The 26,773-nt window shown below is 42.4% G+C and overlaps 1 protein-coding gene across 1 annotated transcript in view; it reads left to right on the top strand.

Moving 5' to 3' along the window:
- The window catches only part of ccser1 (coiled-coil serine-rich protein 1), a 1,034,597-nt gene that overhangs the window by 252,527 nt on the left and 755,297 nt on the right, over positions 1 to 26,773 (top strand). Inside the window, exon 5 of the mRNA XM_067994468.1 lies at positions 15,820 to 15,931. Coding sequence (XP_067850569.1) covers positions 15,820 to 15,931 — 112 coding nt within the window. The remainder of the gene's footprint in view (positions 1 to 15,819; positions 15,932 to 26,773) is intronic.

Consider the following 26,773-nt stretch of genomic DNA (forward strand, 5'->3'; position numbering starts at 1 on the left):
AGTTTCAGTCAAGGGTGATCCTTACGATGTTGATGGTTGGGGCCTCATTGGTGGTGCTGTTGAAATTCAGTAGGGTTAGGGAGGAGCCTGGGCCTTTTCTTGTTGGAGATGGTCATTACCTGATGCATATTTGTGGCGCGAATGTTACCTGCCACTTGTCAGCTTGTAGAATTGTGGAAAGCTCTAAGGGACAACTTCATCAATGACCCTCCTTCCATCGTAAGGTCAGAAGTGCGACTGTTCCTTGATGATTCCATAGCTCCATTCACAACTCCTCTGATAATGAAGCAACCCATGCAATGTACAGCAGGACCTGGACAATATCCAGGCTTGAGCCGACAAGTGGCAGAGAAAAAATGGAAGAGAGACAGTCAGGGAATAAAGAATAGGGAAAAGAAGAATACATGAATGCCACTTAACTGTCCCTTCGAGGCCATGTTTATGCATTAGGTGCCTCAGGTGTACAGCTTGCAATTGCAGGGATAATCTAGCATTGGTCCAATTTTGACAGCAGAGTAAATTTGATACACTTGCACATACTGGAGAGGTTGGTTAAGGCAAGGAATGCCTGTCACTACTGTATGAATTTTAAAAGCTAATAAAGTGGAGTCTTGAGGAAAGCAGCATTGACGTGTAAAATGACTCTGACATCGTTGAGTGCCCATGGTTTACTCTGATTGGGGTTTCAGAGCCCTGCAGTTGTTTTCAATGTAAGTGGCTGAATGGAGTTGGTATCAGACATAACACCCTGCGTAGTCACTCTTCGCACACATAATACAGTGTTTCTGCCAGGTTGGTTCAGTTGGTAGCAGTCTCATTTCTGGGCCAGAGTTTATGGGTCAACCTTCACATTGGAACTTGAGCGCATAATCTCGGCTGACATTCCACTATAGTACTGAGGGAGTGCTGCATTGTCAGCGGTGCCATCCTTTGGATGAGATATTGAACAATGGCCCTGCCTGTCATGTTGATTAAATTGGATGTTCTACACTAGTATTCGAAGAGGACCAACCACTCCTTCTGATATCCTGGTCAGCATGTTGCCCTCAACCCAATGCAGCTTGGGACAAAAAAAACATTCACCTTGTTTTCTGAGTAGAATGAAATCGTCTTGGCACTAAAAATTAATTCATTCTATGAAAATGCTTTGAGATGGTGCTAAGTCAAAAGGCACCATATAAATGCAAGTACCTTTCCCTATAAATAGAAGTTATAAGACCATAAGAGATAGGAGCAGGAGGAGGCCATTCGGCCCTTCGAGCCTGCTCCACCATTTAATGAGATCATGGTTGATCTGATTTTTACCTCAACTCCACTTTCCCGCCCTTTCCCCATATCCTTTGACTCCCTCGCTGATCAAAAATCTGTCCAACTCAACCTTGAATGTATTCAATGACTCAGCCTCCACAGCTTTTTGGGGTAAAGAATTCCAAAGATTCACGACCTCTGGGAGAAGAAATTCCTCCTCATTTCCGTCTTAAACGGGCAACCCCTTATTCTGAGACTATGCCCCCTAGTTTTAGATTCCCCCATGAGGGGTAACATCCTCTCAGCATCTACCCAATCGAGTCCCCTCAGAATCTTGTATGTTTCAATAAGATCTCCTCTCATTCTTCTAAACTCCAATGAGTATAGACCCAACCTGTTCAATCTTTCCTCATAAGACAACCCTTCCATACCCGGAATCAACCTAGTGAACCTTCTCTGAACTGCCTCCAATGCAAGTATGTCCTTCCTTAAATAAGGGCACCAGAACTGTACGCAGTACTCTAGGTGTGGTCTCACCAGCACCCTGTGCAGTTGTAGCATGACTTCCCTGCTTTTATACTCCGTCCCCTTAGAAATAAAGGCCAATATTCCGTTTGCCTTCTGGATTACCTGCTGCACCTGTATGTTGACTTTTTGTGTTTCATGTACGAGGACAGCCAGATCTCTCTGTACCGCAGCATTTATCTGATCAATCAATAAACGCAGTTATCTGATCAATCAATAAACACAGGACATCTTTAAACCTTTGAGTGTAATTTCTTTCCTGAATTCTAGTGCACTGTTTGTCATTAATTTTTGCTGCAGTTTGAGGGGACACTCCTTGTCATCCACTGTCACGATTCAGTACTCCTAAATCAGATATCATAGAGCCAGCTATTTTATAAAGATGCTGCTTCTCTGACCTAACAGCATGCCTTTGTAAAGCACGCTTTGCTGCGCCAATTGTATGCTTTTTTCCACTTCACAAAGAAGTCTTTTTTTAAATCAAATTTTATTGATCTTCATGAATTAAGCACATACAGTGCATTCTGGTCACCTCTTTCAGCGAGACAGGCAACTTATTGTGAATTCCAATCAGTTTCTGCATTGATCCTGTGCCTTCTAGGGAACTAGGTTGAAACTATCCAAACTTATTTCATTTATGGACCATTAAAGTTCTCAGAAAGAATATATTTTCAAACGTCAGTCTGGGCCAGATTCAAACTCACTTTACTATTGCTTCCGATACGAGGGTTGCGGGAGGCAACCCTGGCATCAAAGGCACCAAAAACCCTACTTGGGATTGGGTTTTGCTGAGCGCCTCCATTGCGGTTACGGTGAAGGTAAGTGGCTACTGCTGTTAGGACTAGGACTAGGGCCAGGTCCAACATTTTGGTTCCAGCAGTGGGTGGGCTGAGCTCTTGATGCGCGATGCAGCGCTTCCTGTGTTGCTGCCCTGTGAGGTCCTTCTGCTCGGGTCGCAGTTTGTTTTATGAGTAACCGTGCATGCGTGAGCCTGGTGGGTGTGCAGTTCCACTGCTGTGGGATTCACCCTCACAATTCTGCAGGAGAACTTCCAGGATTATGGAACCAATTCCAATGGAAGTGGTGCAACACTCAGTCCCCTGCCAACCACGTAATGCACTGCGGTAGCACTTCTTCTATTGCAGCATGGAATAAAGAACGAGGTAGAATACAGAGCATTTAATTTTTACTGAACAATGCTGTGATTTGCAATAAATAAGGCGAGACTCGTACGCAGAAAGTTAGACAACCTGGAAAGCCTTGTAGCACTTTGTAATTGAATTTAGTACAATCTGTGCTAAACCTGATTGCTTAAAGATGGTGTTCATTCAATTTACTCATTTTAAGTCAGGATTGACTAAACCTGAGCATTAACCCTTTCACTGGCAGTGCTGGTCTAGCAGGCAGATGTGTTAGTTTTGGAACTGTCTCTGCATTCTGCTTTTTGCCTTATTTTTTTATTAATTACTCAAATTTCTTACTGAACTGCAAGCATTTAATACCAAAGATGTTATGTGGCTTTGAAATGCATGAGAAGAAATAATATGGTCACTGTGTGCAGCAAACACATCAATGCATTCTCTTTAAGTGCATTTACAATGTGACTACACAAGGCAAACAAGGCAATTCTTCACCATAATGGCTGAAACTAAAATGAAACCGTTACACAGAAATAAAGATCATTTATAGCTGGATTGCAGTATGTTAAGAACATAATAAAACGACCGGCAGAAAAAGACCAACTGGTCCATCAACCCAACCTATACTATGATTGCACAACTAATAAACACCATGACCCTCATTCCACCACCCCCACCCCCCTCCGCCCCACTCACCAGCTACGCAATCTATTGGATTACGCAAAAAGAACAGAGGAAAAAAACTCTGGGACAATTTAGGGGAAAAAAACTCTCAGGGAAATTCCCCTTCGACCCCCAAAGGGAATCAAACAACTTCCTGTTGACCACAGTGACAGGGAGACACATCCCTCAATACCCCACCTACTTTCTCCAAGTCTTGATGTCGGTCACAAGTTAGGCACTTGTCCACCTCCATTTTAAATGTTTGCAGCAAATCCGGACTCGCCACACAAGTCGACAATTTGTTCGAGAGGTTCGTCGACTCTCTGTGAAAAGAAATGCCTCCTGCAATCTCGCCTAGTCCTAGTTCAGGTCTTTCCTGACCTCTTAAAATTGGAAATGGTCAGGATCTGAGCGGGTAAGTAACCTGCTCGTTGTTAGCTGCCCACCCGCCTGTTTTTTGACGGACAGGTTGGTATTTCCTGTCTTGTGAACGTCTGACTTTTACTCTCAGTGATAGAGATTAAAGACTTAGAAAATTTAGTCACACCAAACTTTGAGTTTCTATCCATTTTTTTTCTTCCAATTTTTCCATCCCTGATTCTGGCTCTTGCTGGGAAACAGTTCGAGCAACCCCCCAATACCTTAGTTTATCATCGTGTCAGAGTCTAGACAGTGAACATCAGAAGTATATTTGACCATCAAGGCTTCACATCTAAGTCTGATCATGTCTCCATCCAATATCTGCACAAATGCAGGGTTTGACTGATCAGTAATCAGCAGTGGGGTCCCTGCCTGATTCTTTTTGTCTCATCCTTCCCTAGCTTGGGGATGCAGAAACCAGTTGTAGCACTTTGCTTGTCACCGTTTCTGAGATCAGGTAACTCAGCGTAGGCCAGATTAAATCTGCTTCTCTCTGTCTAACTCGCACCAATCGCCCATCACCCCTGTGCTCACTGATCTACATTGGCTCCCAGTCTGGCAACGCCTTGATTTTAAACTTCTCATCCTTGTTTTCAAATCCCTCCCTATCTCTGTAACCTCCTCCAGCACTACAACCCTCACGAGATCTCTGTGCTCCCCCAATTCTGGCCTCTTGCGCATCCCTGATTTTCATCACACCACCATTGGCAGCCGTTCCTTCGGCTGCCTAGGCCCTATGCTCTGGAATTCCCTCCCTAAACCTCTCCGCCTCTCTACCTCTCCACCTCTCTACCTCTCTACCTCTCTCTCCTCCTTTAAGACGCTCCTTAAAACCTACCTCTTTGACCAAGCCTTTGGTCACCTGTCCTAATATCTCCTTATGTGGCTCGGTGTCATATTTTGTTTGATAACATTCCTGCGAAGTGCCTTGGGACGTTTTACTACGTTAATGGCACTATATAAATGCAAGTTGTGGTTGTCCGTATGGCTTGGGAAACAGAGCGCAGAATGTACTTACCAACCGAGGCATCAGGGCAATTTGGTTTGGACTATTTCTGCTGTTTTTTGCTGAGATAATGAATCCCGCCAATCTCATTGGGAGAGCTGGCTTAGAAAAATTACTGTGTGTGACAACGTGAGGAAGATAAATTAATGCATTTCATTACAGCTGGAATGACACAAACATTGAAAGACCCTGCACTAATGACTATATCTGCCAATAGTAATTTAGGTCCCTCAGTGTTGGCCTGGATATCTCTCCCAAGTCAATCTTCATGATCTTATCAGCCTAAGCTTTCTTTAAATTGAAGTATCTGTAATGCTTTTAGTTTTTATTTTAAAACACCAGAAGACTGGGGAGTTAAAAAAATGAAAGTTGGTCAAAATCTCGGAACATTTTTTCACCCCTGTTTCCTTAACTAGTCTGTGTATCCAGTGAGTTAGCTGCCTCACTCTTTCCTCCTTTGTTTTCAGAATTGTACAAAGAAATTTTGATAATATCCTTTCAAACAAAAGGGCAGAACAATGATTTGATTCAAATCCACCTAAATCTAATCTGGTAACTTGTGTTTTTTTAAAATTCATTCATGGGATGTGGGCGTCACTGGTAAGGCCAGCATTTATTGCCCATCCCTAATTGCCCCTTGAGAAGGTGGTGGTGAGCCGCCTTCTTGAACCGCTGCAGTCCGTGTGGTGAAGGTTCTCCCACAGTGCTGTTAGGAAGGGAGTTCCAGGATTTTGACCCAGCGACGATGAAGGAACGGCGATATATTTCCAAAACTTATATCCACCTCTGCACCCTTTGAAGTCTTTTTGCCCGTTTGTTTAAAAGGTATGAATCTCACTGAAAAAGACTGCTTATAAAAGATTGAAGTAATATTATTTTCATTGTCTTTATTTGATATAAACAGACTGTTTTTTCTATTTTTTTTAAATGACCTGAAACAATTTTTGAAAAGCAGTCTCAAAGACTTTGAAATGAGCGGTGCATCTGAAAATAAACAGCCTTGTGCTTTGTCCCCTGTCCTCTCCCGACAATGGAAAATTGCAAAACCTTATTTCCATAGCGGCATGCTTTTCTGAATATCGGTGAATCTCTTTCCATCTTTATCAAGTGGTTTAAAGTTCACACGAGCTATTCCAGGTCACGTCTGCAAGACGCAGTCATCATTAGAACAAAAAAACCCTTGAACCTACCATGCACAAAAAGGTAGGAAGCAACCATTTATAGTTGTGATTTTTCTCACATAATACAGCAGAATAAGCACAAAGAGCAGCAGTGGTCTTTCATTGCAAACACTTCATCCTTAGGCTTTTATCAGCTCAGCAGGAATTGCAGCTACTCAAAAACTGATGCTTTCGCCTCGTGGGATTAGTGAAATGGCCTCAGGTCTAGCTGTTAGCCACATGGGTTCGCACATACTCTTAAGGCCCGCAGATGTGCCTCGTCTTCACAAGTGGTCCTCTGAGTGAGACTGATAATGAAGACGTACCTTTGAAGCGCCTTTCTCAATGACTCACAGGCGTGCTTATTCCTCACATCAATGCCTGAATGGAATAACAGCAGAAAATGACTGATTTTGATGCTTATCCTTTTAAGGCATTGCACACGTGCAGGTGTTTCTGGAACCAAGAGCGGATATCTTATGCAGTGAATAAGGATTGAGGTATTTTGAGGTGTAAACCAAAATTTCCTGTGATGTGGCATCCGGTGTTTCCCAAGTACCCATGCTAACTTTCACCATTTCATATATGCCCATGATGGACCTGTGAGGTATGCATCTCTCTGCCTGATTGTAGAATAAATGTGTTTTATTCTTTCTGTTTCGTTATATATGGGGTGGGTTGGGGGGTTGGTAGGAGCGTATTAATATTGCGACACCTGATTGGCAACACGTGTCAGCCAGAATTGTTAACTATTTTCTGTTTTTTTTGGGAGAACTTTGAAGCCAACGGGTACAATTTTCGAAAGTGAAAATCGAAAGTGGGTGCTATTATGCTGGAGTTGTATCAGAATGTAAACTCACATATTTCACTGATTCAACAGTCTCAGAAATAAAGAGCAACTTGCATTTAAATAACGCCTTTCACGACCTCAGGACATCCCAAAGCGCTTTACAGCCAATGAAGTACTTTTGAAGTGTAGTGACTGTTGTTATGTAGGAAATGCGGCAGCCAAATTGCGCACAGCAAGGTGCCACAAACAGCAATGTGATAATGATCAGATAATCTGTTTTAATGATGTTGGTTGAGGGATAAATATTATCCAGGAGACCAGGGAGATCTCCCCTGCCCTTCTTCAAAACAGTGCCATAGGATCTTTTATGTCCACCTGAGAGGGCAGACGAGACCTTGGTTAAACATCTCATCCGAAAGGCAGCACCTCCGACAGTGCAGCTCTCCCTCAGTAGTACACTGGAGTGTCAGCCTAGAATTTGTGCTCAATTCCCTGTAGTGGGACTTGAACCTACAACCTACTGTTCTTTGAGGAAGTAACGGAAAGGGTTGATGAGGGTAGTGCGGTTGATGTGTATATGGACTTCCAAAAGGTATTTGATAAAGTACCACATAACAGACTTGTTAACAAAATTGAAGAACATGGGATTAAAGGGACAGTGGCAGCGTGGATACAAAATTGGCTAAGGGACAGAAAGCAGAGAGTAGTGGTGAACGTTTGTTTTTCAGGCTGGAGGGAAGCATACAGTGGTGTTCCCTAGGGGTTAGTACTAGGACTACTGATCTTTTTGATATATATTACTGACTTGGACTTGGGTATAGAGAGTATAATTTCTAAGTTTGCAGAGGACATGAAACTCAGAAATGTAGTAAACAATGTGGAGGATAGTAACAGACTTCATGAGGACATAGACAAGCTGGTGAAATGGGCAGACACATGGCAGATGAAATTTAACGTGACGTCAAAGAGGCCATCCCCTATGGACAGGCCCTGCGAATACACAGGATCTGCTCAGACGAGGAGGAACGCGATGGACACCTACAGACGCTGAAAGACGCCCTCGTAAGAATGGGATATGACGCTCGACTCGTCGATCGATAGTTCCGATGGGCCACAGCGAAAAATCGCATAGACCTCCTCAGAAGACTAACACGGGACGCAACCAACAGAGTACCCTTCGTCGTCCAGTACTTCCCCAGAGCGGAGAAACTACGCCATGTTCTCCGCAGCCTTCAGCATGTCATCGATGACAACGAACACCTCGCTAAGGCCATCCCCACACCTCCACTACTTGCCTTCAAACAGCCACCCAACCTCAAACAGACCATCGTTCGCAGCAAATTACCCAGCTTTCAGGAGAACAGCTTCCACGACACCACACAACCCTGCCACGGCAACCTCTGCAAGACATGCCAGATCATCGACACAGATACCACCATCACACGAGAGGACACCACCCACCTCTTTGACGTGGTTCGGGTGGAAGCTGGAAAAGTGGAGCATCGTGAGGTTGTCCGTGGGCTTGCGGTAGTGAGGTGCTGAGGTGCCCATCTTTGATGGAGATTCGTGTGTCCAAGAAAGAAACCAGCCACCAGGTACATGGTTCATACTCCTGTGACTCGGCCAACGTTGTCTACCTCATACGTTGCAGGAAAGGATGCCCCGGAGCATGGTACATTGGCGAGACTATGCAGACACTGCGACAACGGTTGAACGGACACCGCGCAACAATTGCCAGACAGGAAGGTTCCCTCCCAGTCGGGGAACACTTCAGCAGTCAAGGACATTCAGCCACCGATCTTCGGGTAAGCGTTCTCCAAGGCGGCCTTCGAGACACACGACAACGCAAAATCGTCGAGCAGAAATTGATAGCCAAGTTCCGCACCCATGAGGACGGCCTCAACCGGATCTTGGGTTCATGTCACGCTACACGTAACCCCACCAGCGAACAAAAGTTATCTGTTTTTAATACAACGGGTCATTCTCTGTCTTTCTCTTCCTTTCGGATGTTTCTCTCTCTCTCTCTCTCTGTCTTTTGTTCTGGCTGTTTGTATATTCGGTGGTCCTGAAGGTAACACCTCTCTGTCTGAACACTTTGATTGCCTTGACAACGGGCAGTTGGAAAGATTATCTGTAATCACCAGGTATTGTTCTCTGACTATAAATGCGAAACGTTCAAGGAATCCCACACTCACCTGACGAAGGAGATAATCTCCGAAAGCTTGTGATTTTAAAATAAAATTGTTGGACTATAACCTGGTGTTGTAAGATTCTTTACATTTGTCAACCCCAGTCCATCACCGGCATTTCCACATCATGTTTATTAATAGAGGCATTGAGTACAAAAGCAAGGAAGTTACGCTAAACCTTTATAAAACACTTGTTTGGCCTCAGCTGGAGTATTGTGTTCAATTCTGGACACTACACTTGAGGAAAGATGTCAAGACTTTAGAGAAGGTGCAGAAGAGATTTACTAGAATGGTATCAAGGATGAGGGACTTTAGTTATGTAGAGAGATTGGAGAAGCTGGGGTTGTCCCCCTTAGAACAAGAGAAGGTTAAGAGGAGATTTGATAGATGTGTTTAAAATCATGAACGGTTTTGATAGAGTAAATAAGAAGAAATTGTTTCCAGTGGTAGAAGGGTCAGTAACCAGAGGACACAGGTTTATGGTGATCGGCAAAAGAGCCAGAGGCGACATGAGGAAACTTTTTTTACGCTGCGAGTTGTAATGATCTGAAATGCACTGCCTGAAAGTGTGGTGGAAGCAGGTTCAATATAACTTTCAAAAAGGAATTGAATAAATACTTGAAGGAAAAACATTTACATGGCTATGGGGAAAGAGCAGGGGAATGGGACTAATTGGATAGCTCTTTCGGAGAGACGGCACAAGCACGATGGGCCGAGTGGCCTCCTCCTGTGCTGTACATATGATGATACTATGATACTGGCTCAGAGGTGAGAATTTTACCCACTGAGCCATGGCTGACGCTGGATTAAAGCAACTTGTTAAATGGATATAAACGTGGCAGAATGTACTCACCTGATGATGTGCCAGGTAGGGAGTACAAGTAAGGTTTGTAACTATTCCCCACTTAATGCGATTATATTTAGAAACTCTACTTTGGCAAAAACAACACGTTTCATCCCAAGCGCATGCAGGATAACCCTTGCTTTTTCTTTATTATCTCTTGACGAGATCTTTGCTTATCACAGTGAAGAATGTCAGTGCTGAGGAACCATTTTCACTTTTTGTATTGAGTCTAAGCGTCAAGCACCATTAAGGCTAGATGCGGAAGAATGCTCCCTTTATCCCCACTACATCACAATGACATTTCTGTTTTCCACACCAGTCACCTTTTATGGCCTTCATGAATGATAGTGCCAATTTAGTCTTGCACTGTGGGTAGGTATTTCTTTGCTGTGGGCTTACACCTACTCGGTAGTTCATTGGGATTGTGCAAGTACTTAGGTCTTTTAAAGCTGGCAGAAAGATTCGTCAGCCAGAGTTGAATTTGAACTCAGCTCCAAGAGGTGAAATGGGAAGAAAGAACTTGTATTTATATTCCGCCTTTCACAACCTCAGGACGTCCCAAAGTGCTTTACAGTCAGTAAAGTACTTTTTTGAAGTGTAGTCACTGTTGGAATGTTTGGAGCCAATTTGCGCGCAGCAAGGTCCCACAAACAGCAATGAGATAATCTGTTTTTTGTTAATGATGTTGTTTGAGGGATGAATGTTGGCCAGGTCACCAGGAGAACTCCCCTACAGGGAGTTACATCCTCCCGACAGGGAAAAAGGGTTCTTGGTTTAACGTCTCATCCGAAAGACGGCACCTCTGAGAATGTTGCACTCCTTCAATATTGCACTGAAGTAACTGCCTAGATTATGTGCTCAAGTTCTGGAGCTTGAACCACGACTTTCCAACTCAGAGGCAAAAATGCCACCACTGAGCGAAGGCAGACATAAACACAAACACTTGGGGGGTTTTATTGTTTCTCTGGGCATTCTGCTAAAGTTATGGCAGTAGATCAGGAAATCCCTATGGAAATTCAGGGCCAAGAAATCTCCCAGTTGGATAGATTGCAATAATAATATCTTGTAATGATCATGATGACGTGGAAAAGCTCTGACAGGCCACTTGACAACAATGTGGGTCGCCGCCCGGCAGGAACGGTGCGTGGGAGGGGTTAAAATCGGCCGGGTCAATTTACCTACCCAAAGCAGTACTGTTCCCACCTGCCGGCATTTTATCTTTGCCGAATCGGAAGTTGGCCGAGGCATGCAGGTGGGTGGCTAATTTACAAGTAGAAGTCATGGCCCAATGACATCTTTGGCACCATGACGTAATTTTATCGAAGACTTGGGGGCTGGGGGGGAGGCCCATGCAGTGTCAAAACCCGCCAGAGAAAACAGCCGGGCTGCAGCAGAGTGACCAGAAGAGGCCAAGGTAAGTAACATTTTTTTTGTCTTCCGCAAGGCTTCATTGCAGGCCAGGAGGGACAGGAGTGCTCCTTTGGGCCCTGGAAGGAATCCTTGGGCCTCCCATGCCCCACCTCTCGCTACACCGGCATCTTTTAGGACCTCCCACCCCAGCACTTACCTTGTGCAGGGGACTGTTCCTTTGGGTCCCTGATGGCGGCTGGCTCCCACCTCAATTCCTGATCGTTCCCGTCAGCTTCGAGCGGAGGACTGAGCTTCCGTTGCACCATCTGCTTCGGACCGTCCATGCACCAATCCTGCCCTCCTGTTAAAATCTCCCCCAGTGTGTCTCTGATGGTGATGATTTTTTATGATGTGTGGTTCTCAATCTGCCTTATTTACTAACATTTCCTTGGATGTAAGGATAATATTGATTCCCAAAGAGGCAGCCTTCTTTTTAGTGCACATCACAAAATTATAATTTTCTAAACCAACTCCATCTCTCTTGCACCTGCAGAAAAAACTCTACCTGATGTAATAGGAATATATCCATAATGATATCAGCTACTGTGGCATATTTCCCCCCCCCAAGCATCACATTTTACAGCAACGTTAAGCAAATTGGAGTATTATACATCCTTTCGATTGGTTTTATTTAAATCGAATGTGGACAGTATAATTTCAAGGACTATTCAATCTTGCTTCTAATTGTGAGCGCGATAAGAGCCTAGTTATTATACGGAGATATATTATTAATTTTTTTTTTCCTTTGGTGAATTTTGTACCCATTAAGTTGAAGGATTGCCATGCATTTCAGGCTCGAATCTAACACATATTAGGTGCAGACTGAAGCTCCCTTTACTCTGTCCATGCCTTAAACTCAAATTAATTACCCCTTGCCATTTTCATTACCTATCCCAGCCATCTTTGTGCTCTGTCAGGGAGATTACCAATTTAGTGCTGTGTTATATAGCCAGTTTGTGCTGTGAATTTATGCCCGCTAGAATGGGCTGCAACGACTTACATTTATTTTCTTTAGGGCTAATAGTGATGTCAAAATAGTTCATAATACAGTAGAGAACCAAGCTGAATACAGAAAGTACAGAGGAGATCTAAAAAAGGAAGTAAAAGGGGCAAAGAAAGAGTGTGAGAATAGATTCGCAGCTAACATAAAAAGGAACTCAAAAGTCTTTTATAAATGAATAAATAGTAAAAGGGTCAAAAGATGGGTGGGGCCGATTGGGGACAAAAGAGGAGATCTTCTTGTGGAGGCAGAGGGTATGGCTGAGATACTAAATGAATACTTCACATCGGGTCTTCACTAGAGAAGAGGATGCTGCCTATGTAGCATTAAAGGAGGAGGTGGTAGCGATAATGGATAGGTTAAAAATAGTAAAGAGGAGGTACTTAAAGGTTGGCAGTACTCAAAGTAGAAAAGTCACCTGGTCCGGATGTGATGCATCCTAGGTTACTGAGGGAAGTAAGGGTAGAAACTGCAGAGGCTCTGGCCACAATCTTCCAATCTTCCTTAGATATGGGAGCGGTACTGGAGGATTGCAAATGTTACAACCCCGTTCAAAAAAAAAAGGGAGAGGGATAAACCCGGCAGTTACAGGCCAGTCAGCCTAATGTTGGTGGTGGGGAAACTTTGAGATAATAATCCGGGACAAAATTAATTAGCATTTGGAAAAGTATGGACTAATAAATGAAAGTCAGCATGGATTTGTTAAAGGAAAATCATGTTTGACTAAGTTGATAGAGAGCTTTGAAGAAATAACGGACAGGGTTGATGAGGGTAGTGCGGTTGATGTGTACATGGACTTTCAAAAGGCATTTGATAAAGTACCACATAATAGGCTTGTTAGCAAAATTAAAGCCCATTGGGATTAAAGGGACAGTGGTAGCATGGATACAAAATTGGCTAAGGGACAGAGAGTAGTGGTGAATGGTTGTTTTTCAGACAGGAGGGAAGTATACAGTGGTGTTCCCCAAGGGCCAGTGTTAGGACCACTACATTTTTACTGATGTATACTAATGACCTGGGCTTGGGTATACAGGGTATAATTTCAAAGTTTGCAGATGACACGAAACTCAGAAATGTAGTAAACAATGTGGAGGATTGTAACAGACTTCAGGAGGACATAGACTGGTGAAATGGGCAGACACATGGCAGATGAAATTTAATACACAGAAATGTGAAGTGATGCATTTTGGTAGGAAGAATGAGGAGAGGCAATGTAAACTAAATGGTACAATTCTAAAGGGGGCGCAGGAACAGAGAGACCTGGGGGTGTACACAAATCTTTGAAGGTGGCAGAACAGGTTGAGAAGGTGGTTAAAAAAGCATATAGAATCCTGGGCTTCATCAATAGAGGCACAGAGTACAAAAGCAAGAAAGTTATGTTAAACCTTTATAAAACACTGGTTAGGCCTCAGCTGGAGTATTGTGTTCAATTCTGGGCACCACACTTTAGGAAGGATGTCAAGGCCTATGAGAGGGTGTCGAAGAGATTTACTGGAATAGTTCCAAGGATTAGGGATTTCAGTTATGTGGAGAGACTGGAGAATCTGTGGTTGTTCTCCTTAGAGCAGAGAAGGTTTCAAAGGAGATTTGATAGAGGTGTTCAAAATCATGAATGGTTTTGATATAGTGAATAAGGAGAGAGCGTTTCCAGTGGCAGAAGGGTCGGTAACCAGAGGACACAGATTTAAGGTGATTGGCAAAAGAACCAGAGGCGACATGAGGAAACATTTTTTTTATGCAGCGAGTTTTTATGATCTGGAATGCGCTGCCTGAAAGGGTGGTGGAAGCAGGTTTAATAATAACTTTCAAAAGGGAATTGGTTAAATACTTGAAGGGAAAAAAATTACAGAGCTATGGGGAAAGAGCAGGGGAGTGGGACTAAATGGATAGCTCCTTCAAAGAGCTGGCACAGGCACGATGGGCCGAATGGCCTCCTGTGCTGAATCATATTATGAAACTACTATGAAACTATAAAAAGACTCCGCTGCCACAACAACAACAACAACAACAACAACAGCAGCAGCAGCAGCAGCAACAACAACTCACATTTATTTAGCACCTTTAACGTAGTAAAATGTCCTCAGGCGCTTCACAGGAGCGTTATCAGACAAAATTTGACACCGAGCCACATAAGTGCACCTACCCCTGCTCTGGCTGAGATCAACTAACCCAGTGCCTAATCGCCATGGAGGCCTAGGACAGTGTAATTAAACCACTGTCCAAATCAATCCTTGTAAAATCCTGTTGTAACAAATTTCACTCTTGTGTTACTAGCATAAGCATGGAGATCTGGCTTAACTTGTGGTTTTGCTGCACTTCTAATCTTGTACGTGGACTGACAGTCCAGTCATATATCTTCAATTTTGGGGAATATAGGCTCCGGCACAGAGTAGACCTTCTTTATCAAGCCCAGGAGGCTATAAGGTTTTGGTCCATACTAGGTCTAGGCCAATAAGAATTGTGTTTTACCGTTAGTCTACCAAATAGTGTATAGTTTTCTCTCATTGGGTGGATAGAGGGTCTGTAGAACATTTGCCAAAGGTGACAAGTAGGATTGAACTTTCTTGCGTATTCCCACTCTTCTATCAGCTTTCCTTGCCATCTTTGCCACTGTTACCCTCCATCTGACCGACATTGAGGTAATCAAGCCTCCAAGCTGAGCATTTGTAACTGAGAGTCTGTGCCACTTGCATTGCAGTGTTGTGTGGGATACATTGCAGCCCTTTTAGCTGACAGAATTATTGATTTGGTCCTCACAGCACTGAGGATAAAACACCATTGTGCTGTATTCACTATTTTAATTAGAGTGGAGTTGACCTTGTGACCACCCCTTACTATGTTTTATAATGCTGCCTGTACCTGTTCACATAACAATTTTATGGTTCGTGCACAATACCATTTTAATAATTATTATGCAATAATGTTGTACTCAGAATGATTAAGGCATGGTGCTGGCTGGTGGCTGCTTAATTAAAACACAGTAGTTGAAGGTTGTAATAGGAATTAAGTTGAAATAACAGGGAGAGTTCGAGACCTTTTAGTTCTTTGCAGATTATACAAGGCCCACGTGATATCCATCATACAACAGCTGCAAAAATTGGCTCCTTACGTAGATTTTTTTCTGCTAAACATTCACAAGGAGGAAAGATTTGTGCTGAGAAGGATTAACTTCGATTTTAAAAAGCTGTTCTGTTGTGGAGTAGCTTTTATTTGCATGTGCGAATTGTCATATTGAATGCATTAAGCGCCATTTACCTTATTTTACAGCAATGAGTAATATAATAATAGATATAAAAACAGAAAATGCAGGCAATGCACACAGAGCACTCAACATCTGAAAAAGAAAGGTTAACCTTTTGGGTATGATCCTTTATCAGAGCACCGTGTCTGAAGAATAATTACTGATGCTTCAATTATCTTTTCAGTGTACCGAGAAGACTCAAACCACTCCATTAAATCATGTGTGGATATTCTGCATGTACCAGCTGAACTGAAGATGAAGCTCGAAGGACCAAAAGTCCCAGGGACTCCAAAAGAGTGAGTTACTGATCACACGGTGTATCGCTTGTTCCAGGTTACCAGCTTTTCTTCTGGTTGGTTTAACTAACCTAGGTGACTGGAGACTTATTAGCCAGTTGAATGCGGTATGTTTTGGGAAGTACTAAAATGGGATGCAACCGAGCTATTACTGGTGTGGTAATAACAAATTAGAAATGTTTTGTGTTCTAACTTATCGTCATTTATGCCTTGATATACACTTGTATTGTCTTCCTCAAAGAGGACACAAGTCTGCAAGATGTACATGGTTTACAACATTGCAAAGATAATGCACTGAAATAAGCATTGACTTTAGTAGGGATATTCTGTTCTAAACTGAATCCACATCCTGAATAGATTTACATGGAATGTCTAGCACAGAAACAGGCCATTCGGCCCAACTGGTCCATGCCAGTGTTTATGCTCCACAAGAGCCTCCTCCCACCACTCTTCATCCAACCCTATCAGCATAACCTTCTATTCCTTTTTCCCCTCACGTGTTTATCTAGCTTCCCTTTAAATGCATCGATGCTATTTGCCTCAACTGCTCCATGTGGTTTGCGTTTTCCACATTCGAACCACTCTCTCCTGAATTCCCTATTGGATTTATTAGTTACTATCTTATATTTATGCCCTCCAGCTTTAGTCTCCCCCCCACAAGTGGAAACATCTTCTCTACGTCTTCCCTTTCATAATCTTAAAGACCTCTATCAGGTCACCCTTCAGCCTCAACTCATTTATAAAGTACCTGGATATGCACCTGAAGTGCCATAACCTCAAGGCTACAGACCAAGTGCTGGAGAGTGGGATTAGGCTGGGTGGCTCATTTTCAGCCGGCATGGACACGGTGGGCCGAATGGCCTCCTTCTGTGCTGTAAATTTTCTATGATTCTTTTCTGGAGAAAAGAGCCCCAGCCCGTTCAACCTCTCCTGATAGTTGTAACCTCTCAGAATCGGTATTGCTGTGAAATATGGTTTATTTTTTTTTTAAAAAGCTCCAAAATGTTTCCATCAGAGATTTAAAATAATCCCAAGCCTAAACCCTTCACTAGTTCTAGCCTTGCAGGTGCTCAGAGCATAGCACCACGTTCTATCATTGCAGAGTTATCTCTGGTTGTTGGTTTTGTCTCTTAAGTACTTATAGAAGAAGAAGAAGAAACGAGACAAGAATACTTTCTCTACAGAACTTTCCCCCAACCACGTTCTCTTTTCTTAAAAAAAAATACACACACGCTCTCCCCTACCCGGTGTTAAGGGATATCCTAGATTTTCTAGTTTCAGGAAGACCTGTCATTTCGAGTCTCTGCTCCCCTCCTGGGCTTCCACAATGACATGTTGGCCAGATTGTTGGCGTTTAATGGTGGTCTAGTGCTTTAGCCTGGCCTTGAATATAATCCGGAAGCCTCCGATCTCACAGAAACCAATGAGTATGTCAGTAATCCCTAGCAGATAGGGATTATTTGGCTAATGGTAGCCTCCTTTCTGCTAACAGTTACACCGCTCCAGAGGATGGGGACGTGTGGGCCGCATCCATAATTGCGTCATCAAAATGGGTCATAGGTTTGGAGGAGAGGTAAATGGATGGGTCTTCAGCAAGCAAGAAAGAACTGACATGTATATAGCGCCTTTCACGACCTCAGGACGTCCCAAAGCACCCTTACAACCAATGATGTACTTTTGAAGCGTAGTTGCTGTTGTAATGTGGCAGCCAATTTGTGCACAGCAAGGTCCCACAAACAGCAATGAGATAATGACCAGATAATCTGTTTTTAGCGATGTTGGTTGAGGGATAAATATTGGCAAGAGCTCCACTGCTCTTCTTCGAAATAGTGCCATGGGATCTTTTACATCCACCTGAGGGGGCAGACCTCTGTTCAACATCTCATCCGAAAGACAGCACCTCCAATAGTGCAACATTCCCTCAGCACTGCACTGGAGTGTCAGCCGAGATTTTGTACTTAAGTCCCTGGAGTGGGACTTGAACCCAAAACCTTCTGACTCAAAGACGAGAGTGCTACCTCTGAGCCACGATCAGTTAATCTGTTTTGGTTGTGTTGGTTGAGGGATAAATTTTAGCTAGGCCACCTGTTGGCCAACTCACCTGCTCCTCTTCAAATAGTGTCGTGGGATGTCTTACGTCCAACTGAACAGGCAGATGGAACCTTTGTTTAATGTCTCATCCAAAAGGCAGCACCTTCGACAATGCAGCACTCTCTCATTACTGCACTGGAGTGTCAGCCTAGATTGTGTGCACAAGTCCTTGGAGTGAACGGGGTTAAACCTTCTGACTCAGAGACAAGAGTGTTTCTACTGAACAAAACATAGCCTGAAAAAAGTTATCTCTAATGGCGCGTGTTGTGGTGAGTTTTGTAGAGACACAGATGGGAGTGCGTTGACCAGAATTTATTAACTCCCCCGAGCTTTTCCTTCTTCAATTTTAAGTAACTTTTTAGTTCTGTTAAAGCTTCAGTCCAAAGTTTAATTGCAGTGAAAATTGTAGTCGATGAATTTCGCTCACACATGTCAAAATCTGTTTGTGCAGGAGGCGTTATACAAGGTCTTTTCAGAAGCACAAACCTACAACTTCAACAAATTGCACTCTAGCTTGTTAGTAACCGATATTTCTGTTTGTACTCCTGCCTTCACTTTTGTTGGGAGAATTATTTTTCACAACCATACAGCATTTTGCAAATAAATCGTATGCAATTCAATAAGTAAGTTAGTATAAATAAAAAGTTGTAGTTCTGCAATTGGTTATGTTTTATTTGATTATAAAAGGGGAATAAATTGTTAATGTTTTCAGCAGAAGAAATGCAAAAAATTTTTGATCAGCAATTGGAGAAAATTATTAAAAATTTAACAAGTTTGTACTTGTGTTCAGGAAAAATTCATTTGTTTGCATTTGTTTAGAATTATGTAGATAACAGAAATGCTACATTGAAGTAAGGTGGGCAGTTTGTTGGTCTGTATTTTGAGGGGAGAATTGCATGTCTGGCTGTAAAAAAAACTGTATCCAACCAAGTAAAACAATAGAATGGCACCAGATGGTGACCATGCTGAAAAATCATTTTAAATTAGTTACATTACCACAAAAACAATAGTCAGCTGCTTCTATTCCACATTTGTGTTGTCTTCCAGGAATAAATTGGTACACTTTCCAATTATTTTCCAATTTGTGTGCAAAGTTTTGATGCAGAAACATTTAGACACAATTAATGGTTGATTTAAAAATTATGCAGTTCATTCCCTTAAAGCATTCATCAGGTGTGTTTAGAAATGCATAATAAGGCAGAAAAAACTCCTCATATTCAATAAAAGAAATTTCAATGAAATTTGGGATAATATTTCTGTACCTGTTCCACTCATATGGCCTCATTTGAAGATCCTTCTAACATATCATCCCTCCTTACAGCTGTAATTATTTGTTTAACCAATATTGCGACACCGTCTCTATCTCGTCTGAAAACCCTGTAACCAGAAATGTTGAGCTGCCGTGTTTCAGTAATAGCTATGGTAACATACTTCCACGTGTCTATCTGTGCCCTCAGCTCATCTGCCTTATTCACTAGACTCCTTGCATTGAAGTATATACCATTAAGCACTGCCAAACTCCTTTGTTGTCCATTTTCTAGTCTTTGTTTCCTATGCCTTCCAAACTCGCTTACTAACTTTCTGCCTTCCATTTCCAGCTCTGCTTCTCTCCCTTCTGAATCTATGCTCAGCTTCCCATCCCCCTGCCAAGCTAGTTTAAACCCTCCCCAACTGCACTAGCAAACCTCCCTGCAACGATATTGGTCCCGGCCCTGTTGAGGTGCAACCCGTCCGGCTTGTACAGGTCCCACCTCCCCCAGAACCGGTCCCAATGGCCTAAGAATCTAAAGCCCTCTCTCGTGCACCATCTGTCCAGCCATGCATTCATCTGCACTATCCTATTTCTACTAGTGTGTGGCACCGGGAGTACTTCATGATAGCAACTTCTAGTTTGTGTTTTATGCAATTGGTTCATTCATCATTGAAACATCATCTGTTTCCTCTGTGCTGGTGGACGTGTCAAGCTTTGGTGGAACACGGAGATGGATCAAAAGAAACCTGCTGATTGTGTGATTGTACCTTTCCACAGCAATCATGCAACCACTGAATTGTTAATAGAATCATAGAAAGGTAGAAAGATTACAGCACAGAAGGAGGCCATTCAGCCCATCAAGTCCATGCCAGCTCTATGCAAGAGCAATCCAGCTAGTCCCACTTCCCCGCCCTTTCCCCGTAGCCCTGCAAATTTTTTTCTTTCCAGTACTTATCCAGTTCCCTTTTGAAGGCCATGATTGAATCGGCCCCACCACCTTCTCAGGCAGTGCATTCCAAATCCTAACCACTCGTTATGTAAAAATGTTTTTCCACATGTCACCTTTGGTTCTTTTGCCAATCACCTTAAATCTATGTCCTCTGGTTCTTGACCCTTCCGCCAATGGGAACAGTTTCTCTCTATCTACTCTGTCTAGAACCTTCATGATTTTGAATACCTCTATCAAATCTCCTCGCAACCGTCTCTGTTCCAAGGAGAACAACCCCAGCTTCTCCAGTCTATCCACGTAACTAAAGTCCCTCATCCCTGGAGTCATTCTAGTAAATCTCTTCTGTACCCTCTCTAAGGCCTTCACGACTTTCCTAAAGTGCGGTGCCCAGAACTGGACACAATACTCCAGTTGCGGCCAAACCAGTGTTTTATAAGGGTTCATCATGATTTCCATACTTTTGTACTCTATGCCTCTATTCGTAATTATAATTTATAATTACTATTTAATAATTACATTAGCGTGAGTTCTTATTGTGTAATGTTTTCACATCCAGTTCAGGAAGCTATAAAGTAGTATTGTTTTTTTCATTCCATCCTAAGTTTATAAAACATCCATATCCAGTTAGGAACATTAGGAAACCATTCAGCTCCTTGAACTTGCTCTGCCATTCAATTAGATCATGGCTGATCTATTGTTATAAATTCGAGAATTACAGCAATCTCAATCAGCCTTGTTCAGTTTATGCAAAATATTTCTGGTGGGAAAGTAAATGCAAGGAAAGTGGGCAAAGCTTTGAAATTTTTTTTCCATATAAATATATATATAATTACTCTGGATTTATAAGTAAGTGCATGTAAATTATCAGTCATCAAAGAAATAATTTATTCACCCTAGGAGGCTGAAAGTGAACCTTTGCCTTGGCTAAGGGGTACAGATGGCCCATCAATATTCACTGTCAATACTTGCATCTGAAGAATGGTTAGTTGGGTGACTGCATGAAAGGCTGCCTGTGTCTGTGGTACCCTGTCCCAGCCTGTCACCACTCTTAGGAGAGAAGAGAATATAAGAAGGCGTGGGATGAGGAAAGGCTGCTTAGCTCCTCATCTCTCTGCCAGGGACATTCTGCTGGATTATAAGCTTTACTCAACCCATGCAATCTCCTCAGGAAAAAAATTCTCTCCTGCCCCCAAAGGTGATTTAAGTAAAACTCAGAAAACCTATCCACCCTTATGTCATACATTGTATATCCCTAGACCAGTTTCCTTTCTTTGTATTATGTGACTATGACAGCTTAGTGACCATCATGGTCCACAGAACATTTGAGAACAGTGGAGAAAATTGGATAGAGGGAAAGGGAGACATGTAAGAGGAGGGTGGGTTATATTGAAAATACTTAATCTCCAACTCATCCTACGCTACTTAAAAGTAATTACTTCTAAAGCATACTGCTGCATATAGACGTGAAATAAGCCACTGGCTTAATTAAAGTGTTGAGCATGAAAAGCTGAATAATTGTGGAATATTTTATACTTACATGAGGATTTTATATTTAATTTTATGCTTGGAGGTGGAATAGCTTACAATTAGAGTGACAGGGATATTGTTTGGTACATTTAGAATGTATCCTTCTGGATTCTGTTTAGGAACAAACATTCATTCGTCTATTGTGTTTTGCCCAGAGTCAACTTTTCTGTGCTGGTCCAGCTTCCAATGTTTATGTTATGTTGTGTACCATGCCATGATATACAGTCAAGACAAGGTCTTCAGGCTCAGTCACTCTCACCCCATTTCTCAGTGGACTCATCCATGTATCCCCACTTCTTCGATCTCCCCACCCCCCCATATACTGAGAGAGGTGAAAAAAAACAGAGAGCCATAGCAAATTCAGGAACCCCTGTCAAAAATTCCTTCCCAGCTCCTGAAAAGCAATCAAGCATGGCCCATCAAATCCGTATTCCAGCAGATGCATAGAGATTGTTACCTTGTGATGTCTTCTGCACAGTTTTGCATGGTATGATCCTATTACAATTACAGCCTCTTCTTGCAATTGCAAGATTAGATGGTACAATAATTACTTTGCCTCTTGGCCTGAAAAGTTCAAATGCTCACATCTCTACTATGATGCTACGTGACTGCTCGGAGCATCAGTGATGAAAATTGATGAGTTGCATTTTGTAAGCAAAACGGCACGGTTAAAATATTCCAAACATAATGCCTGGTGTGTCAGCTGAAAGGCTACAGAAAAAAAAAAATTCAGACAGATATATTTAATAAAATTATTGAAAGGCCTTTCAATTTGATTTCACCTTTATTGAGTAAAGTCCCTGAAAGTTCAAACTTGCATTGTAGAAGGTTAAAAATCAATGTTACTGCTGTTGGGTCAGATATTGATGTGCTGTTAAAAACGGACGGTAATGATTTTATTTTGGTCATCATTTGCACTGGCAACTCTACATCAAACAGGCGCACATTTGTCCTGTTGTTTCGCTTAAAATGGTGTGCTGCAGTTGACTTTGTAACCATACAGCTTTGCGGTATGGCTCGGAATATTCTGAGATGAGCACTGAATATAAAGGTTTGAATATGAAAGGATTTAATAAATAATAGAAATGAAAATTTATTTATGACCTTAACTTTTTTTTTGAAAATGTAGTTCACAATGTGACCTCCAAATTGAGGATATTTGAGCTCAGCAAGTCAGTCATTTTTATTTTAGGTCGATATGAGCAAAAAAAGGACTAACCAGTTCACTTTTTAAAAATGTTGTATAAGTTTATTTCATTTTAGAAAGTCTAGTCCAGCCGAATTAAACACTGGCATGATTGCACCCAGTTGCACTTTTGCATGAATTGGTTTATAAGCAATCAGAACTTGCAACAGCTTGTAAATTTACCTCCTTTATCAGTTTTTACTTGTTCTCAACACATTTAAAATAAGGAGGAAGGTTTTAATTTTATTTAAAATTGTAATGGCGATTGGCTTTGCTCTGATGTTTCGTTAACACCAATGGTTGAGTTTATCTACCTGTGTGGATGTGAGAGACAGAGAGCGAGCGAGCCAGTGGGGTACAAAATATATGGTTTGGCATCTGGCAGGTCAGTGGGGAAGAAACATGTGCGGAGAAGCAAAGGTTTACAACTGCTGCAAACTGGAGAAACTGACTGAAAGCAAAGAGAGGGAGGGAGAGATGGTGGAGGGGGGAGATTGCGGGGTGGGGGGGGGGGGGGGGGGGGCGAAGGAGATCATGGGGGAGGGAGAGATCGCGGCAAATTTGCTTGGGGAGCCAGGATGAGGCACTCCTGCTCCTGGCCCACAGCAGTGCTGGAAAAGCACTTACCTGCCGGATCCGGCAGCTCTCGCCTCCCTTTAGTTGCCAGGTTCTCTGAGCACTGGGAAGCCCGGCCAGCAGCCAGAATCTGTGGAAGGCAGCCTCATTAACATATTATAATCGCTGACTTGCCTCTCCAGAGTGGGTTACTCAGCCACCCCCAAACCTGTCGCAGTAAAACCGGAAGTTGGTGCGTTCACTGCGGGCTGGTTGCGATTGCCATTTTTCACAATTTAAGCCCCTCCCCCCAACCCTCTCCTGCCCATCGTAGGAATGTTAAAACCCCCCCCCAGTAATCTCTATGAAAGAGAAATTCACCAATAGAAGCAATTCTATCTTCCATCGCATAGAAAAATTGTACTTCATTTTCTTGAAATTACTTTGGAGGGTTAAAGAAAGAAAGAACTTGCATTTATATGGCGCCTTTCATGACTTCAGGATGTCCCAGAGTGCTTTACAACCAATTAAGTACTTTTGAAGTGTAGTTGCTGTTGTAATGTAGGAAATGCAACAGTCAATTTGCGCACAGTAAGGTCCCACAAACAGCAATGCGATAACGACTAGATAATCTGTTTTAGGTGTTGGTTGAAAGATAAATATTGGCCAGGACACTGGGGAGCACTCGCCTGCTCTTCTTCGAATGGTGCCCTGGGATCTTTTACGTTCACTTGAGAGGGTAGACGGGGCCTCGGTTTAACATCTCACCCGAAAGACGGCACCTCCGACAATGCAGCATTCCCTCAGCGTCAGCCTAGATTATGTGCTCAAGTCTCTGGAGTGGGACTTGAACCTACGACCTGACTCAGGCGAGAGTGACACCAACTGAGCCACAGCGGACACTGTTAGCGCTTTGCATATTTGGTATCCTTCGTCTTTAAGCAGATAAAGCCAGAATCACTGTGGGGGTCACTCTGATTATTCCGTAGTGATTCATTAATACAAATTTGTTTCAATTTATTGTTGAGCAATCAATTGTTAATTCTTTCCTGGAAGCTAGAATTAAAGCTGTTGAAATGCTTTCTGTGCAGCTCCTTCCGGAGAATTTTGTGAATCTTCAGGGAGCACCACATCCGCCCCCTTCCTCCTCCGACAATAAACCCTTAACGCATTGGTGAGAAGTTAATTGACGCTCAGAATTCCTGGCAATGAAGCTTTGTGACTCAAAAATGCATAATTCAACAGACAGTGCCTAATGGTTGATTTTCAATTTCCTCCTTTTTACTTTTAAGTGATACATTTGACAAAAAGCAGTTGTCTTCATTTACATATCATGCTTATCAAACATTATCGCTAGCTTTTGCTCCTGACAGTGAAACAAAAAAAACCACAATCATGATAAGCTTTAATAATATATATTTAGTAGACATTAATTAAAACAGCACAAAAATGGTGTTTTGAGACCGCAATCATTATTACAGCTCCATGTGTCTTGAAAGTAGTTCAGAAAGTGTCATCATGCAATTCTTTTTTTTTTCAAAAGTTCAAACAGCATGACTATTATATCCTGGTACTGGTCTTTGACCAATATGAGAGTATTTATTGTGATCAGAGCAATATATCTGTACCTAATACAGTATCATTACATTTCCATTCGTAAATCTGGAGCTCTCTTCCTCCAAAAGGCTGTGGATGCTGGGTCAACTGGAATTATCAAAACTGAGACCGATAGATTTTTGTTAGGTAAGGGTATCGAGGGATGGGGGAGAAAGATGGATAAATGGGGTTGAGGTACAGAGCAGCCTTGATCTAATTGAATGGTGGAACAGGCTCGAGGGGCTGAATGGCCTACTGCTGTTCCTATTGTCCTAAAGCTTGGTTAAGGTTTACCGAGAGAATGACAATTGTGCTCTTAGTCTCCTCTTGCCTAATTATTATTATTGACCCCACAGTCCTCTCCATGGAAAAAAATAGCCCGTGTAAAAAGAAAAAAATTATGTTCTTCTCTATAATTAATGAACTACCAACGAAATGACTGGAAGACATGACTTTGAAATGTGATTTTTTAAGAGCGTGCTTTCATTAGTGACAGTGAAGAAAGATGGCAGTTTCTGCCTGATGGTTCAGTGAGCCTATGCAGTGACAGTTGAGTCACACAGATCAGGAAGGTCCCCGGTTTGTGCTGAGTTAGCTGGGACATCACAGTCAGAAGGGCAAAATCACTCAGGATTCTGCATCTGCTCACTACCCAGCAACGTCTGCTGGCAGTGTATGTGTAATGGACATTGGGTGAGGAAGGATCTAATCCTTTGTATCATGAAAGAGAAGAGGGTGAGAAAAATAAAGGACTTTAGACATCTTGCTCACGTTTCTGAAATTTCTAGTTAGCAGACTGGCCACTGACCATGGTCCACTTAGTTTGCATTGACTGCTTCACTGCTTACCCCACCCTATTGGCTAGGTCGTAATATATAATACTGGTTGAACCTTTTTTAAATCTGCCAGTCCTTCACAATTGGTCATAAGTAAAGGCCCCACTTGTTGGTCTTATTAGTTAATGTTAGTCACTTGTATTTTACAGGGAACACTTTGGGGATACAGGGGTTCTGGAGGCTATTCTCCTTACCAGACACTTAGCACTACGCTGAGTGCTTAAAAAAGAGAAATGCGCCTCTCTTTTTGCTCCCCCTCCAACCATTCCAAATGTGGACCACTAGGGAAGACTAACCCCCAACCAAGACACACAGGAAATCCAACAGATTCCCATTAAAAACATGGCAAAAATGGAAGAATATACAGTGGACTGCCAAAAATAAGCTAAGACGCAGCAAAACCAACAAGAATATCTCCATTTCCAAATGTTAGCGTTTAACTACGTACAAACATTTGATCCACTATCCAGAATGACATTTTGCTTGCTTGGTGGGATGGAAACCATTAAACTATTCTTCTGAGCATGATTTTTTTTTGTGGGGCGTACTTTAATTGATTAATTCATCTGGGTTTTGAGCTTTTCCAAAAAAAATTCAGACCAATTTTCATTCCTAGAAGAATTCAAAAACAGAGCAGTTAGGCTAAACTTATATAGAACCTTGGTTAGACCACACTTGGTGTACTGTGCACAGTTCTGGTCTCCACATTGCAAAAAGGATATAGAGGCACTGTAGAAAGTGTAAAAAAGATTTATAAATATGATACCAGAAATGAGATGTTACAACTATTAGGAAAGACTGAACAGGCTGGGGCTCCTTTCCCTGGAAAAGAGAAGGCTGAGGGGTGACC

This window comes from Heptranchias perlo, chromosome 1 (assembly GCF_035084215.1).
Source record: "Heptranchias perlo isolate sHepPer1 chromosome 1, sHepPer1.hap1, whole genome shotgun sequence".
Classification (NCBI taxonomy): domain Eukaryota; kingdom Metazoa; phylum Chordata; class Chondrichthyes; order Hexanchiformes; family Hexanchidae; genus Heptranchias; species Heptranchias perlo.